Source organism: Grampus griseus (genome assembly GCF_964374135.1).
Source record: "Grampus griseus genome assembly, chromosome: 7".
NCBI classification, from domain to species: Eukaryota; Metazoa; Chordata; class Mammalia; order Artiodactyla; family Delphinidae; genus Grampus; species Grampus griseus.
In genome coordinates this window covers 62,130,446-62,147,387 of record NC_139001.1, presented here as the reverse complement: position 1 = coordinate 62,147,387, position 16,942 = coordinate 62,130,446, and the positions used below count along the sequence as shown (strand labels likewise).

At 39.3% G+C, this 16,942-nt stretch overlaps 1 protein-coding gene across 1 annotated transcript in view; it reads left to right on the top strand.

The window, feature by feature from the left end:
- Positions 1 to 1,108: 1,108 nt before the first annotated feature.
- UBR3 (ubiquitin protein ligase E3 component n-recognin 3) overlaps positions 1,109 to 16,942 on the top strand; it is a gene marked incomplete at its 5' end in the record, with an annotated part of 232,512 nt that continues 216,678 nt past the window's right edge. Inside the window, 1 exon segment of the mRNA XM_082657756.1 lies at positions 1,109 to 1,656. Coding sequence (XP_082513882.1) covers positions 1,109 to 1,656 — 548 coding nt within the window.

The following is a 16,942-nucleotide window of genomic DNA, read 5'->3' as shown; positions in this document are numbered from 1 at the left end:
GCCAGGGCAGGCTCACAGGTACCATCGCTAATATCCACCCCTGTGTTAGTGCCTGCAATGATCCCGTCCATCTGCTCCAGGGCAGCTTCCAGCACGTGACTCGCATCAGAAGCTATGAGTCTTTTTCCCTGCTTAGTCTCCTCCTTCTCCTACTGGGTGCGGGGATCCTCTCCGGGCAGGTCAGGTGTGCGGGCCTGTCCCGTGTCCCTCCCACCTCCGAACATGAAAGCCGAGAACCGAGCTCTAGGCCACCGACCCACGGACCAACTCAGAGCCATTTTTGAAGAAGGGAAATGAAATGGGCAGACATTGCTAGAACAGGAGTGTGGGGCGACTGTATGGGGTGGAGTAGGGGTGGAACTAGGAACAATAACGACTACAGGCATAAAGCATCTTTCAGAAAACACTGAAGAGTCCCATTGGTCTCTTTCAAATGGCAAAGAGAGTAGCGCAAGGAGATAATGATAGAAAGATAGGTTGGTGATGGGCATTAAGAGAAGATTCAAGGAGTTTCTGACTTTTGTTTCCACTAAAGATTTTGAACAGGAGAGTGATAGTAAGAATATATTTTAATCCTCTAAAAAATGTACTTTAGAAGATTAAACTGGTAATAGCTGTGAGGGTAAGAACTGATACAGGGCGAAAAATTAGGAGGGGTTTTCAATAATAATAGTAATTCAATCGTAATTAAGGGTTTGATAACAGTGGGGATCTACATCTCAGAACGAAATGCAGATGCCTAAAAAACAGCTGAAAGATGCTGTCTGTATTCCTGCAGCCCAGGTAAATAGAGGAAAAATGGTCCATATTAAAGATTTTCCATATTAAATAATTTTAAAGTCAGGTCCCTTATTTTAGTGGCTCTCAATTGTAGTTGAGAGCCAAGAGGTCGGAGGAAGAAACAGGAGGTCCGTCCCAAGCGAGAGGGTCGGGAAGCAGGCACCCCAGCGCGAGGGGGCGTGTGCAGGGGCGGGGACACAGGCAGAGGTGCGCGGCAGCCCCGGGGTATCGCGAGAGTTGGGAGGGCCGAGCAATCGCAGCAGCCAATTCCCCCACCCTCCCAGGAGGAGCCGCCGGCCCTGGACTCTCCAAATTCTGAGCTCTCATCATGGCGGCGGCGGCGGCGGCGGCGGCCGTCGGGGGTCCGCAGCCACCGCAAGCCGAGATGCCCGCGCCCGGGCTGGCCCTCGACAAGGCGGCCACCGCCGCGCACCTGAAGGCGGCCCTCAGCCGGCCGGACAACCGCGCAGGTGCCGAAGAGCTGCAGGCGCTGCTGGAGCGGGTGCTGAGCGCCGAGCGGCCGCTGGCTGCGGCTGCAGACGGCGAGGAGGCGGCGGCGGCCGGCGGCGGGGGCGGTCCGGGGGCGGCCGAGGAGGAGGCCCTGGAGTGGTGTAAGTGCCTTCTGGCGGGCGGCGGAGGCTACGACGAGTTCTGCGCGGCGGTGCGGGCCTACGACCCCGCGGCGCTCTGCGGCCTGGTCTGGACAGCCAACTTCGTGGCCTACCGCTGCCGGACGTGCGGCATCTCTCCCTGCATGTCGCTGTGCGCCGAGTGCTTCCACCAGGGTGACCACACCGGACACGACTTCAACATGTTCCGCAGCCAGGCCGGCGGTGCCTGCGACTGCGGGGACAGCAACGTGATGCGGGAGAGTGGGTGAGTGGAGCTGTCCTCCGGGGCGGGGGGCACCGCGGGAGGCCCAGGCCGAGGTCTGGGGAGGCCTTGGGGAGGGGAGCTTGGAGCCGACCCAGAGCTGTCAAGGGAAAGGAGTGGGGCAGGAGGTTGCAGCCACATGGGGATGGAAGTGACTGAGCTGTCAGCGGTGAAGGGGATGGGGAGGAGGGGGAGAGCGGAGAGCGTATTTAGGGAACAAGGCTGTGAAGTTTCGGGGAAGCCAGGGCGAACGAGTGATTGAGAGAAAAGAGCCAGTGCGTGGGGTAGGAGCGGAGAGAAGAGAGGATACTCGGGGAATCTGTTGTCGAGCTGTCAATTGCGTACTTGCTGGGAAAGGCTTTAAAGCTGCCTGTTTCTTGGGAAGAGACTGATGATGTGATTTGGATTGGCTGGGAGAGGGATGATATTGGGGACCGAATTGGGTCGCTGGATGATGCGACTCGGGGAGGTGGTCTTGCAGCTGCAGGGGAGGACAGCTTGTGGAAAGGGACTTCTGAACTGTCAGTGTGTCAGTATGAGGGAAGGAGCTCTTGAGCTGATGGGGGTTGAGGGAGGAGGGAAGGGGAGGGGCCTGTATGAAAAGTGACTGTTGAGCTGTCAGTGGAGTATTTGGTGTGCTGGAATGACATCTAGAATTGAGCTACCGAGCGAGCAGTCAATTATAGAATACCTTCCATACCAGCACAAACAAAACACTGAGCGAATTACGAATCATGTGTTAGGTCTTCTCCAGTTAAAAGGGCACTTTATGCACTGACTAACATGTGAACCTCTATCTAAAAGGAAACACTCAAATGCTTTTTCGATAGGGATGATGTACCAGGGTGTTGGGATTTAGGACAAAAGACATTTCAGAGATTGCAGTGAGTTAAAGAGTTGATGCATGTTGTGTCTTGGCTTGGGACATGATGTCAGTGTCTGGGGAAGTCCCGGGGAAAGAAAAACTTAGTCAAAGAGAGGAGATTTTGGCTGGTCAGTAGCCGAAAAAATGTTAGCAAATCCAGTTATTCAAGTTTTTCAGTTTTCAGATCTTATAATTAATGATAGAGTCTAATCCCGTTAGAAATGGTCACTATTTTCTTTGGAGTACTTGTAGGTTACTGTTATTCCAGAATATTTGTATCGACTAGGTACAAGCAAGGCTCCTAGGATATTAAAAATGAACAAGACATTGACCTGCTCCTTAAGCCGCTTACACTAGAGTAGAAAATGATAAATTCCTTAAATAGTCCGGGAGTCAGAGAAGGCTCTGTGCAGAGGGTGTAAGAAAAAAGCTTCAGAAAGGAGCTGTTTTGAGCTTGTTAGTGATAATAATACTTATAATACTGCTATTGCTAGTAACAACAATAGTAATAATTGCAGCTGACATTTGCCAGCTTAAAGTGTATACCTGACACTTAAAAATACTGTAAAAATTGACAATCGAATAGGTAAGATATTTATGTAGCTAAAAAAGCAAAAAAATAAAAAGATACACAGTTTGAAGTTTCCCTCCCATCCTGTCTCCCATCTGCCCAGTTTCTTCACACTGTTACTAGTTCCTCTTAGTGCAAAAAGAAACAAGGATGAATATGTATTTTGATATTTCAGCCTCTTTTTATGCAAAAGGTAACCTATCATGTGCACTGTTGTATACATATTGAATTTTTCACTTATTTGAGATCTTTCCATGTCAGTAAATCAGTGTACTCACTCTATTAAAAAAAACAATCTGCTGCATAGTGTTTCATGTCATAAATTTGCCATTCTTTATTTAGTCATCACTTTTGATGGACATTTTGGTTTCAGTATGAAATAAAAAACTGATATACCTCTCTTTGCGTACCTGTGCAAGAATATCAGTAGGATAAATTCTCAAAGTGGGATTTCCAGATTGCCCCCCAAAAGGCTTAGGAGTAAGCAGAACATGTGACTCTCTTTCACACCAGCCTCAACAACAGAGTGCTATTAAAATTTTGGAGTTTTATTCATCTATTTGGAAAATAGTGGTCAAATATTAAAATCTGCTTTACATTTACTCACTTAATCAGTAACTCTGAGATTGTTACTGTTATTATTCCCATTGTACAGAAGAGGAATGTGGGGCACAGAGTTTTAAGAAACTTGCTCAGGATTACACAGGTAGCTGGCTAGGCATGCTGGCTCCAGAGCCTGACAGTTCAGTACTTCTCTCTATTGCCTCTACAAGTACCATTCCTTTTTTTTTTTTTTCATTAATTAGTTTATTTTTTGGCTGTGTTGGGTCTTCGTTGCTGCGCACGGGCTTTCTCTAGTTGCAGCGAGCGGGGGCTACTCTTGGTTGCAGTGTGCGGGCTTCTCATTGCAGTGGCTTCTCGTTGCGGAGCATGGGCTCTAGGCACGCGGACTTCAATAGTTGTGGCACACGGGCTCAGTAGTTGTGGCTCGCGGGCTCTAGAGCACAGACTCAGTAGTTGTGGCGCATGGGCTTAGTTGCTCCGCGGCATGTGGGATCTTCCCGGACCAGGGCTTGAACCCGTGTCCCCTGCATTGGAAGGCAGATTCTTAACCACTGTGCCACCAGGGAATTCAGTTATTTTTGATTAGTAGTACTGATATAATAAATGTGGCCTATTAACAGGTATACGAATCAAAGGAAGAAAACAACTGAGAATTCATTTGTGGGAAGAGATCACAAAGCCTATAGAAACTGTATTAATAATTGTATGTTGCCACTAATGTAAGTACAGTCATTGTCACAAATGATTAATGGATGGATGAGTTCAAAAAACGTAATGGAGAAAAAAAAGAAAAAAAGTAATGGAAAATCTAAACTAATGTCAGACTGGTTTGGGGTTCTGATGTTACGAACCAGAAATTGGAATTTTAAACATTTAGTTTTCAAATTTTGATGCAGAGGATGACCATTTTCATGTTCTATCATGTATTATTGATTTCTTTTGCCTCCTTATTCTTCCTCACAGATTCTAAACTCCTTAAAAAATAGGAACCTCATCTTGCTATTATTTTTCAAAGGCTCTTGTACTTAGTAGTAAATGTTGAATTAAATTGGATAAAATAGTAGCTGTTATACCTGAAAATTTGCCCTGAGATTACATTGCTTTAGTTATTCAGGGAGTGGCATGAATTATTAAATTTATAGCATCTTTTTTCAGTGTACTTCAGGACTGATTTCTTTTTTAATTTCAAAAGTAATACTTATTGGTTATAACATAAAAGTAGGTGGAAAAGTAAAAAGTAAAGGTTCCTCTTTCCTCCATCCCACACCTCAGTGAGAGATTTCCCTTACTTTTGAGCTTAGTTATACATTTAAAAGCTTTTAGTTATAATTTACTCAGCATTTCTAGATGTTGTGTTGTAGGAAGTTTTTAGGTTATTTGGTGTGTGGCAATGCCAGAAATCAAAGCAGTGAATGTCTGGTTGAACAGTGTTATACTCTTCTGAATCTTGCTTTTTTCCTGTGAACGTACTTATTGGATTCTGTCTCTTATTAGTATACATAGAACCATTTTATTTTCTTTTTTAAAGTTAAATTGTATTCTATTGCATTTTCATATTTTTGTATTTTACTGTAATTTTTTTCAGTCAGTTCCCTACTGATAGACATGTAAATTGTTTCCAGTCTTGGGCTTAATATAAGCTTTATTGTAGTCAGTATTCTTGTATACACTTCTTTGTGTATGTGTGAGTATATGTGTGAGGATAAATTATCAGAAGTTATATTATATCTGGTTAATGGAAATGTGCATTTTAAACTTTGATAGAGCCCTCCAAAGAGATTAATTTACACTCCTACCAACAGTATTTGAATGAGCATGTTTCCACACATCTTGGCCAATGTATATGGTGTTACCAGTTTTTCTGATCTTTGTTAACCTGATAAGTGAAAGGTGATATCTTTTTTATCTATTTTGAAGCAAATCTCAGGTATCTTATAATTCAGTTTATAAATGTTTAAGTATGTATCTCAGTAAAAAGATACGAACCCTGAAAAATAAAACTGAACCCAAATGTCCACTGACAGATGAATGGATAAACAAAATGTGGCATATTCATAAGATGGAATATTATTCAGCCTTTACAAGAAATGAAATTCAGACACATGCTACAAAATGGATGAACCTTAAAAACCTTATGCTAAGTGAAATAAGCCTGACACAATAAGACAAATGTTGTATGATTCTGTTTATATGAAGTACCTGCAATAGTCTCATTCACAGAGACAGAACGTAGAATGGTGGTTGTCCGGGGCTGGGGGCAAGGGGGAATGGAGAGTTATTGTTTAATGGGTAGAGTTTCAGTTTGGGAAGATAAAACTGTTCTTGAGTTGGATGGTGGTGATGGTTGCACAACAATGTGAATGTTCTTAATACCACTTAAAAATGGTTAAATAATAAATTTTATGTTATGTGTATTTTATCACAAAAGAATTACAGTACTGTTACCACAATTATAGTACCTAAAATATTCACAGTGATTTTTTAATATCTTCAAATAGCAAGTGAGTATTCAGATTTTCCCACTTGTTTCATAAATGATTTCTTAGGGTTAATTTAGGAGTAGGATGCAAACAATGTCCTAATGTTGTATTTGGTTTTTATTTCTCTTAAGAATCTTAATTTATAGTCTCCCCCTCCCCCTTCTTTTTTCCTTCTTTGCAATTTATTAGTTAAAGAAACCGACATTCTGGGTTTTACTGATTGCATCTCTGTGATATGTAACTTGTTCCTCTGCCCATTATTTCTTGTACACTAGTAGTTGGATCTAGAGTCTTGATCAAATTTTAGGTTCCCTTTTTTTGGGGAGGGGGCAAGAAAACTTTATCATGGTGTTTTATACTTCCTGTTGAATAATAGCTGGAGCCACAGAACGTCTCCTTGTCTTTTCTTTAGTAAATGTTAGGTTGATCAGTGGGTTCAGGTTTGTCAGCCCAATCCTTTGTCATGGAGTTCCCTATCATGTTAAAGATTTTTGCAGCTATCGACTGTCATTGTCTAGATCTATTATTTTATTAGGGGCTGCAAAATGGTGATATTCTAATTGTATTATCTTTTCATGTATTAGTGAGTTCTTTGTAGAATACTCTATTCTTTTTAATTAATTAATTAATTTGGCTGAGTCTGGTCTCAGCTGCAGCACGTGGGATCCTTCGTTGTGGCCCGGGCTCTTTGTTGACGTGCGGGCTTCTCTCTAGTTGTGGCATGTGGATTTTCTCTCTCTAGTTGTGGCGCACGGGCTCCAGGGCCCATGGGCTCTGTAGTTTGTGGCATGCGGGCACTCCTGTTGCAGTGCGCGAGCTCAGTAGTTGTGGTGTGCGGGCCTAGTTCCCGGACCAGGGATCGAACCCATGTCCCCCACATTGGAAGGCAGATTCTTTACCTCTGGACCACCAGGGAAGTCCCTAGAATACCCTATTCTTAAAGTTTCAAGGATCAGCTATACTTTATCTATTTCTCTAGACATGTTTTACAGAGATTTTCTACTACAGAGGGGTGTACTGTGGCCAAGCAAATTTGGGAAACACTTCACGTCGTATCTTCTTGACTATCTGCAATGTGTAACATCTTAAAGAAATCCTGTAGTAAAGAAATCTGTAACTTTGAATAATCTAAGTTTCATTGGTTAAATCTAGGAAGCTGTTATTTTGAGTCACACCAGTTTGGGAACTTTTGGCCACTTGAATACCCTCCCATTACCTTAATGTCAGCATGTCTAAAATTGAATCAATTATATCGCTCTCCAAAATACTTCCATGTAGATTTTCCTTTTTTATTTTCCTATTTATTTATTTATTTATTATTTTATTTTAGTTTTTTTTGCCGTGCTGTGAGGCTTGTGGGATCTTAGTTCCCTGACAAGGGATTGAACCTGGGCCTTTGGCCATGAAAGCACAGTCCTAACCATTGGACTGCTGGAGAATTCCCTTTGTTTCTTTTTAAATTAGTATCATTTTCCCCCCAGTCAGAAATCCCAGCTACTAGTGGCTTAAACCTTGAAGAGATTTACTGTTTTGCATCTCAGGACTAGTTCAGCAGCTTATTAGTGTTATTGGGGACCCAGGCTTTTTATAAACTTTTGTTCCATCACTTAGTTTGTTTACATTTGGTCTTTGTTGTCTCATGTCTGGGGAAAAACAGAGGAATGGATTTTGGGTAGATATCTAATAGTGTCTCCTTGTGTCATTATTGATGCTTCCCCTTCCCTCTCCTTGCATGCTTGGTACCAAGACCTGTTCTTTTGTTTTCTCTTAGATTTGTTCTTTTCATTCTCTGCTGTTACCTTAGGTCAAGCCTTCATCACATCATAACCTATTCCAGGATAATTTACTGTTTTCCTGCCTGTAATAATCTCACAGTTCGGTCTAACCTTCACTCATATAAAATTATGCTTTACATATGTGACTACTTTGCTTAAAATAGCTTCCTGGTGGTCCAGTGGGTAAGACTCTGTGCTCCCAATGCAGGGGGCCCGGGTTAGATCCCTGGTCAGGGAACTGGATCCCGCAAGCATGCCACAACTAAGAAGCCCCCATGCTGCAACTAAAAAGATCCTGCATGCTGCAACTAACAGTCCGCGGGCTGCAACTGAGACCTGGCGCAGCCAAAAAAAAAAGGCTTCCCATTTTTTATAAGCTAAAGTCTGGCGCCCTTAGCCTGGCGTCAGTGTTTTCCACAACGTGGCCTCTACCTATGTTGCCAACCTTATCATCTCCTTTGCAGTGGCATCCTCTCGTTATTTTTTTTTAGCTCACTGTATATATTCCTGTCCTCAAAGTCTCATGTTGCAAAGTCCAGTGGTGAGTTTTATCTTCACTGTGAAGCTCATGTGTAGGGACAACACTTCTATAGCATAAGTACAGTGTGAAACCAAACTGCAGGATTTGATTTTCTGAATTAACAGTTTTTTTTCATTTCTAGTTTATATCGCTACAAGTAACAAACTTTCAATAAAGATTTGATGATGAAGACCTGTGCCATATTTATCTCTTTTATTTATATTCTCTTTGCACATATTCAGAGTTTTAGTATGTTATCTATGTGTTTACATGGATTACTTGTGAAATTTTCTTTCCTATGAATCTGGAATTTTCTCTACAGCAGTATCCATCTAACTCAAGTCACAAATTCAGACAAAGGAGTACAATACTCCTGTTCTGAGAGCTTGGAGGAAGAGGAGTTAAAGACATCTGTGTTCTCTTTTCTGTGTTCATTGTACTTTTTGTCATTGCTAATTTACTAGAAATAAGGTAGACAGATTCTACTTAGTGGAGAAGATTCTCCTTGAGCTGGAAGTGTAATTTCTAGTCATCTTCATAGTTATGAGGTTTAACTACAACAGAGCAATTTAGAAGTGTTGTTAAATAGTGATTTTTTTCTAATCATTTTTATTTCATATTAAATTCTTTAAAACTATTTTCAACTATGAAACATTTTCAATATACATAAAAGTATAAAAATAATATAACAAATACCTTTGTACTCACCACTGAGATTAATAGAGGTCAACCTTTCGTCATATTTTCCTTAGAGCTTTTTTCAATCAGAAAAATAAAGATCATCCTCTTCTCCCTTCCTTTCTCTTTTCCTCCCTAGGGGTTACCATTCTCCTGAAATTCCTGTGTCATATCCATGCATGTTTTACTTTTTTTTATTTTTATTTTTTGCGGAACGCGGGCCTCTCACTGTTGTGGCCGCTCCTGTTGCGGAGCACAGGCTCCGATGCGCAGGCTCAGCGGCCATGGCTCACGGGCCCAGCCGCTTTGTGGCATGTGGGATCCTCCTGGACCGGGGCACGAACTCGCATCCCCTGCATTGGCAGGCGGATTCTTAACCACTCCGCCACCAGGGAAGTCCTATTTGTCTTTTTAAAGCAATCCTCTTTACCTTGGTTTAAAAAAATGCTTATAAATTTTCGTCTGAAAGGTTTAACATTTTGTATTTCATCTTTAGGTCTTTAGCCCATTTGGAATTTATTTTTACATATAATGTGAGATCGAGATCTAATTTTATCTTTTTCAATATGAGGATCCAGTTATTCTAGCACTGTTTATTTATTAAAAAATTTTTTTTTAATTAAAAAAATTTTTTTTACAGTAGGTCCTTCTCGGTTATCTATTTTAAATATAGCAGTGTGTACATTTTAATCCTAAACTCTCAGTCTGGCCCTTCCCCCCAGCCTTTCCCCTTGGTAACCATAAGTTCATTCTCCAAGTCTGTGAGTCTGTTTCTGTTTTGTTAATAAGTTCATCTGTACCATGTTTTTTTTTTTTAGGTTCTGTATATAAGTGATATCACATGATATTTGTCTTTCTCTGTCTGACTTACTTAACTTAGTATGATAATCTCCAGGTCCATCCATGTTGCTGCTAATGGAATTATTTCATTATTTCATTATTTTTAATGGCTGAGTAATATTCCATTTGTATATATGTACCACATCTTCTTTATCCATTCATCTGTCAATGGATGTTTAGGTTGCTTCTATGTCTTGGGTACTGTAAACATCTAGCACCATTTATTAAACAGCCATTTTTTTCTTCATTGATTTTTGTGCCACCTCTGTCACGTATCAGTTTCCTGTATATGTCCTAAGCTCTCTGTTGTACTGATATGTCTCTTGCAACAATATCATACTACTTTAATTATTATAACATTAGAATATATCTCAATATGGCAGGATTTCCCTTATAATTCTTCAAAAGAATCTTGGCTATACTTGGTCCCTAGCTTTTTCATTTGAATTTCAGGGTCAGCTTGTCAAGTTCTGTGGAAAATTCTGTTAGTTATTTTTTGGAATCATGCTAAATTTGAGGACATTGCAGAAGGAGTCTCTACAAGGATATTCATTATAATACTATTTGAAAATATAGAAATAGGAAAAATATAGAAATAGGAAAAATATAGAAATAATGAGAAAATATAGAAAATATAGAAACAATTAAACTGTTGTTTAATCATGCAGTGGAATTCTTTTCAGTAGAATACACATGTTGTCATCTTTGTAGTATTAAATCTTCCTAACCGTGAGAGTAGTGTAAATTGTTTTTTCTATCAACAAAGTAATTTCCTCCATAAATTGTGTATCTTTTGTTAAATTTGTTCCCCGATACCTTCTTTTTGTTTCTACTATAAATATCATTAAAAAAATTACTTTTTCTAATTCCTTGTTTATTGCTTTTTCTCAATATTTTATATTATAAAAATTTTCAAATGCTTTTTTTTAATATTGATCAAGCAATATTTTGAAGTCTCTTCTAATAGCTAATCTGTACATTTTCTTATTAATGAGTTTTATTGTAGGTCTGGAATTTACATATATCTAATTTAACATTCTGAACAAGCCTTAGGGGTTGATATTATCATCTACATAAGTAAAATATAGTCTCAGGGAGGCAACATGACCAAAGTCACACAGCTGTTATTCACACCGATTTCTGTGCATATTCCAAATCTTGTGTTCTTAGCCTCTGTGGCCTCTGTTGATACTGCCTACTAGTGAAAGCTGAAGAAAACTTTACAAAGAACTTGAATTTGATCTGGAAGGAGATTGGGAGTTAAAGGAGGACATTATGGATAGAAGGAACAGAAAACATAAAGCTTCACAGGCTTGAAAGAACATGATGTAATCAGGTACTAGAGTAGTTTTCAGCCTCACTCTCAAATAATATTTTAACTGGGTTAAGAATTTTAGTTGAAATTTGTTTTCCCTTACACTTTGAAGGTACTTTTCTGTTGTCTTCCGGTCTCTGTTGTTGAGAAGTTATATTCCATCTAATTGTTCTTTTGTAAGTAATCTGCCTTTGTTAATTACTTTTAAGGTTTACTTTTTGGTGATCTGTACTTTCAGTTTGATGTGTCTAGGTGTGGCTTCATTGTTGAGCTGATTCTAGATGAGGATTTGTGTCTCTCATCAGTTCTGAAAATTCTCAGCCATTGTCTCTTTGAATTTCAGCTCTCTCCCATTCTTTATGTTCTGTTTTGGATACTATGCTACTATAACATATTTGTTGAATCTTCTCATTCTGTTTTCTAAATAGAGCTCACTCATTTTCTATCCATTTATCTTTTTTTTTTTTTCCCCTGAATTGGGGGTGATTTCCTCAGATCTGTCTTCTAGGTAATTCCTTCTTCAGTTCTGTCTAATCTGCTGTCCAGTTTGTCTATTAAGTTTTTGATTTGCATTTCTAGAAAAAATCTTTAAGGAAAATTTTACAAGAAATTTGAATTTTACCTGGAAGGAGATTGGGAGCTGTTTTCTAAACCATCACAGACATCATTGGCCCAGTGCCAGTTTTAAAAATTAATTTTTAGTTTGGGGAGTTCCAGTGCCACATGAGTAATGTAAATTTGAACCCCAAACTTGCATGAAGCCTAGATTTGGGGTTTTGATTTCTTAAGGGAATTTTAAGCCTTGCCCATTGCTCAGTTAGAGATAATCCTGCTTGTAGGTGATTTTATTGGGAGGGATGGGGACAATTCAATGGAATATATTCTTTTTTTTAAGCTTAAAAAAAATACATTTATTTATTTATTTGTTTTTGGCTGCATTGGGTCTTCGTTGCTGCACATGGGCTTTCTCTAGTTGCAGTAAGCGGGGGCTACTGTTCATTGCGGTGCATGGGCTTCTCGTTGCAGTGGCTTCTTTTGTTGTGGAGCACAGGCTCTAGGCACACGGGTTTCAGTAGTTGTGGCATGTGGGCTCAGTAGTTGTGGCTCCTGGGCTCTAGAGTGCAGGCTCAGTAGTTGTGGCACATGGGCTTAGTTGCTCCGTGGCATGAGGAGTTTTCCTGGACCAGGGCTCGAGCCCATGTTCCCTGCACTGGCAGGTGGATTCTTAACCACCACCACCAGGGAAGTCTGGAATATATTCTTTAAAGAATCTCAGGAAATCTAACCTGTAATAGTGGAAAGAATTTCCTAGAATGCTGGTTGGCAAGAATATTATAGTTCTGATTTATTCACAGTGATATTTTCATTATCACAGAACTCCAGGTAGCTTATCAGTCATCTCTAGAGAACACTCATTTTTTGACCAGGGACCTTTGAAGTTGGTCTTGCTAATTTTCAGTTTAGAATTTGTGAGAACATAACTGTCTATGAGGCCATGTTTTGGTCTCACTTCCCAACATTTGTTATCTTTTAGTCCTTGGGTAAATCACTTAATTTTCCTAGGCTGTAGTTTTTCTCACATGTAAAATGGGGACAGTATTTGACCTGCCTACTTCAATTTTTCTTTTAACTAAATGAGACTAGAAACATAAATAGAATGGTATTATTCCAATTTTATGTAATTGATTGCCCAGGACTATGAAACATTGGCATGCTATATTAATATTCCATTATACTGGTGATAGAACTGTTAAAAAGCAAAACCTTTTATCAAAGCATTGGATTGGAATGCTTGACCAAGGCAATTGCATATGATTTTGAAGGCATTTTTTGGAATAGCTTGATTGAGGCATAATTGATTTATAATAAGTTGCACACATTTAAAGTACATTATGTTTCTATATATATATATATACACACACATATATATGTATGTATACACACACACACACACACACACACACACACACACACTTGTAAAACTATCACCACAATCAAGATAGTAAACATAGCAACCACCTGCAAGGTAATCCCTACCTTCTGCCTTTTTTCTGTGCCTCTTCCCCCAGCAACCACTGATCTATATTCTGTTGCTGTAGATTAATTTGCATTTCTAGAGCTTTATGTAAGTGGAATATGTGTGTGTGTGTGTGTGTATGTGCATATATTTATATTTTGTGATGCTAACACCACATTTATAAATGTAAAAAAATAGTTCACCAAATAACACTCTCTTATGGTGGCTTTTTTTTTTTTTTAAATGTTTCCCAAAACCTAAATCAGGGCACCATTTTTAGATAGTCATCAGGAAAATAACAGTGCATAGGAATTCTAGCCTTTCTCAGTAAGAACTTCAGCATCTTGTTTTTACCTTTTAACCCTGAATTATTCAAAAATTAATGCATTATTGCTTCAATTCTAGGAGGAAAACACCTTTTCCCATTTCCATTTTTCTTACTTTGTTTTCATGTTTATCAGAGCACCCAAAACATTTTATTATTGATAATTCAACTTCTTACAAATCATCCTCAAAGGCAGGACAAATTAAGTCAGTCTGGTGTGGATATATGTACACACACATATATTTGATCTGGTGTCCTTCACTCAGTGTAACTATTTTAGATTCATTCATGTTGTTTTGTGTCAGTAGTTCATTCCTTTATTGCTAAGTAATATTCCACTGTAAGGATATAACACAATTTGTATATCTGTTCATCTGGTGATGAACATTTGAGTAGCTTCCAGTTTTTGGCTATTACAAATTTAGCTGTTATGAACATTCATATTCAAGTTGAGGTTTGTGTATTGATCTTACCTCTTGCAACCTCACTAAACTTATTTGGTCTAGTAGCTTTTGATGGATTCCATTAGATTTTCTATGTAGATGAGCATGTTGACTGTGAATAAAGATTGTTTTACTTCTTCCTTTCAAATCTTAGTGCCTTTCCTTTCTCCCTCCCTCCCTCTCTGTCTCTCTCTCTATTTCTTCCTCCCTCCCTCCTCTCTCTCTCTCTTTCTTTTTCTTTCTCTCTCTCCCCCTTCCTTCCTTCCTTCCTTTCTTCCTTCCTTTCTTTCTTTTTCTTTCTTTCTTTTCTCTCTTTCTCTCTCTCTCTCTCTCTACTTCCTCCCTCCCTTCCTGATTGCATGGGGCACAACCTCCAGTACAGTGTTGAGCAAAAGTGGTGAATGTGTATATCCTTGTCGTGTTCCTGATGCTAGGGGAAAATAAGTCTTTTATCATTAAGTCTGATATTAGCTGTAGGTTTTTTGTAGATGCTCTTTATCCAATTGAGTAATTTCTATTCCTAGTTTGCTGAGAGGTTTTGTTTTTTTTTCCCCCAATTATCAGCAGTGGGTTGCTGGATTTTGTCAAATGTTTTTTCTGCATCTACTGAGGTAATTGTGTGATTTTTCTTTTTAATCTGTACATATGGTGAATTACATTAAGTAATTTTTTGAGTATTGAACCAGTCTTGCATCCTGGGGTAAACTCTACTTGGTCATGATGTATTACCCTTTTTATATATTGCTGGATTCGAGTTGCTAGTATTTTGATATGAGGATTTTTGTATCTATGTTCAAGAGGGATATTGAACTATAGTTTTCTTTTTTAATATCTTTGTCTAATTTTGGTATTAGGGTAAAGCTACTTTTCTAAAATGAGTTTGGAAGGGTTCCCACCTCTTCTGAATTTTTTTAAGATTTTGTGTAGAATATAATATATTTCTCCCTTAAATGTTGGGCAGAGACTGGCAATGAAGCAATCTAAGTTTGGAGTATTTATTGTTGGAAGGTTTTTAAGTACAAATTCAATTCCTTTAATGATGTACTACTTATTCAGGTTATGTTTTTGTGTGAGCTTTGGCAGTTTCAATCTTTCAAGGAATTTGACCATTTCATTTAAGTTGTTGAATTTAGGGGCAAAAGGTTGCTTGTAATATTTTATTGTTCTATCAGTGTCTGTAGAATATATAATGATATCATCTTTTTCATTCCTGTGTCACTTTTGTTGCTCTTTTTAAGCAACCAGCTTTTGATTTTATTGATTTTTCTGTTTCTTTTTTTTTTTCCCATGTGGTTCTCAATTTCAGTGATATGTCCTCTGTATCGCCGGTCCCCAACCTTTTTGGCACTAGGGATAGTTTTGTGGAAGACAGTTTCTCCACGGACGGTATCTATTTTTAAAAATATTTTTTCTTGGGAATTCCCTGGTGCTCCAGTGGTTAGGACTCTGAGCTTCCACTGCAGGGACATGGGTTCGATCCTGGTCAGGAGACTAAGATGCTGCAAACTGTGTGGCGTCGCCAAAAAAACTCAAAAACCAAAACCCCAAAAACAAAGAATGTTTTTCTTTTAAACTATTTGTGTCTTTTTATTTAAAGTCCTTTTCTTGTAGGCAGTTGATCTTGTTGGGCCTATCTTTTTTTATCCAATTTGATAATCTCTGACAGTGGTATTTCGACTACATTTGATATGCTTATTGATATGGTTAGATTTAAGTGTATCATCTTGCTGTTTATTTCCTATTTATCCCATCTACCCTTTGTTTGCTTTTTTCCTCCTTTTTGCCTTCTTTTAAATTATTTTTTATGTTTCCATTTATCTCCTTTGTTTGTTGATTAGCTTGTCATTGTTATTTTATTGATTGCCTTATGGTTTATAGTGTACAGTGCATCTTTAACTTATCACAGTCTACCTTCAGTTATGTTATACTACTTTATGTATAGTATAAGAATCTTCTAATAGTTTGTTTCTGTTTTTCCTCTCCCAGCTTTTATCTTACTGTTGTCATACATTTTATTTTCACATATATCATAAACTCATGAATACATTGTTGTTTTTATTTAAACAATCAATTTCTGGGCTTCCCTGGTGGCACAGTGGTTGAGAGTCCGCCTGCCGATGCAGGGGACACGGGTTCGTGCCCTGGTCTGGGAAGATCCCACATGCCGCAGAGCGGCTAGGCCCGTGAGCCATGGCCGCTGAGCCTGCGCGTCCAGAGCCTGTGCTCTGCAACGGGAGAGGCCACAGCAGTGAGAGGCCCGCATACTGCAAAAAAAAAAAATTAATTAATTAATTAAAAAAATCAATTTCTAATAGTGATTTAAATGATAATAAAAAAATCATACTCATCTAGTTACAATTTCCAGTGTTTTGTTCCTTTGTGTAGGTCCATGTTTCCATCTTATGCGTGAATAACTTCCTTTAGTATATCTTATAGTGCAGGTTTGCTAGTGATGGATTCTTTTTTTTTTTTTTTTTTGGTATGTCTGGAAATGTCTTTATTTTGCTTTTTTTTGCCTTTGTTTTTGAAAGATTCTAAGGATTCTAGTACTTTATGATATACTAGTGTCTTTTTTAAAAAAATTTTATTTATTTTTGGCTGCATTGGATCTTCGTTGCTGCATGCAGGCTTTCTCTAGTTGCGGCAAGCGGGGGCTACTCTTGATTGCGGTTGCGGGCTTCTCATGGTGGTGGCTTCCTCTTGTTGCAGAGCATGGGCTCTCGGCGCACAGCCTCAGTAGTTGTGGCACGTGGGCTCAGTAGTTGTGACTCGCGGGCTTAGTTGCTCCACAGCATGTGGGATCTTCCCGGACCAGGGCTCCAACCTGTGTCCCCTGCATTGGCAAGCGGATTCTTAACCACTGCGCCACCAGGGAAGCCCACTAGTGTCTTCTTAC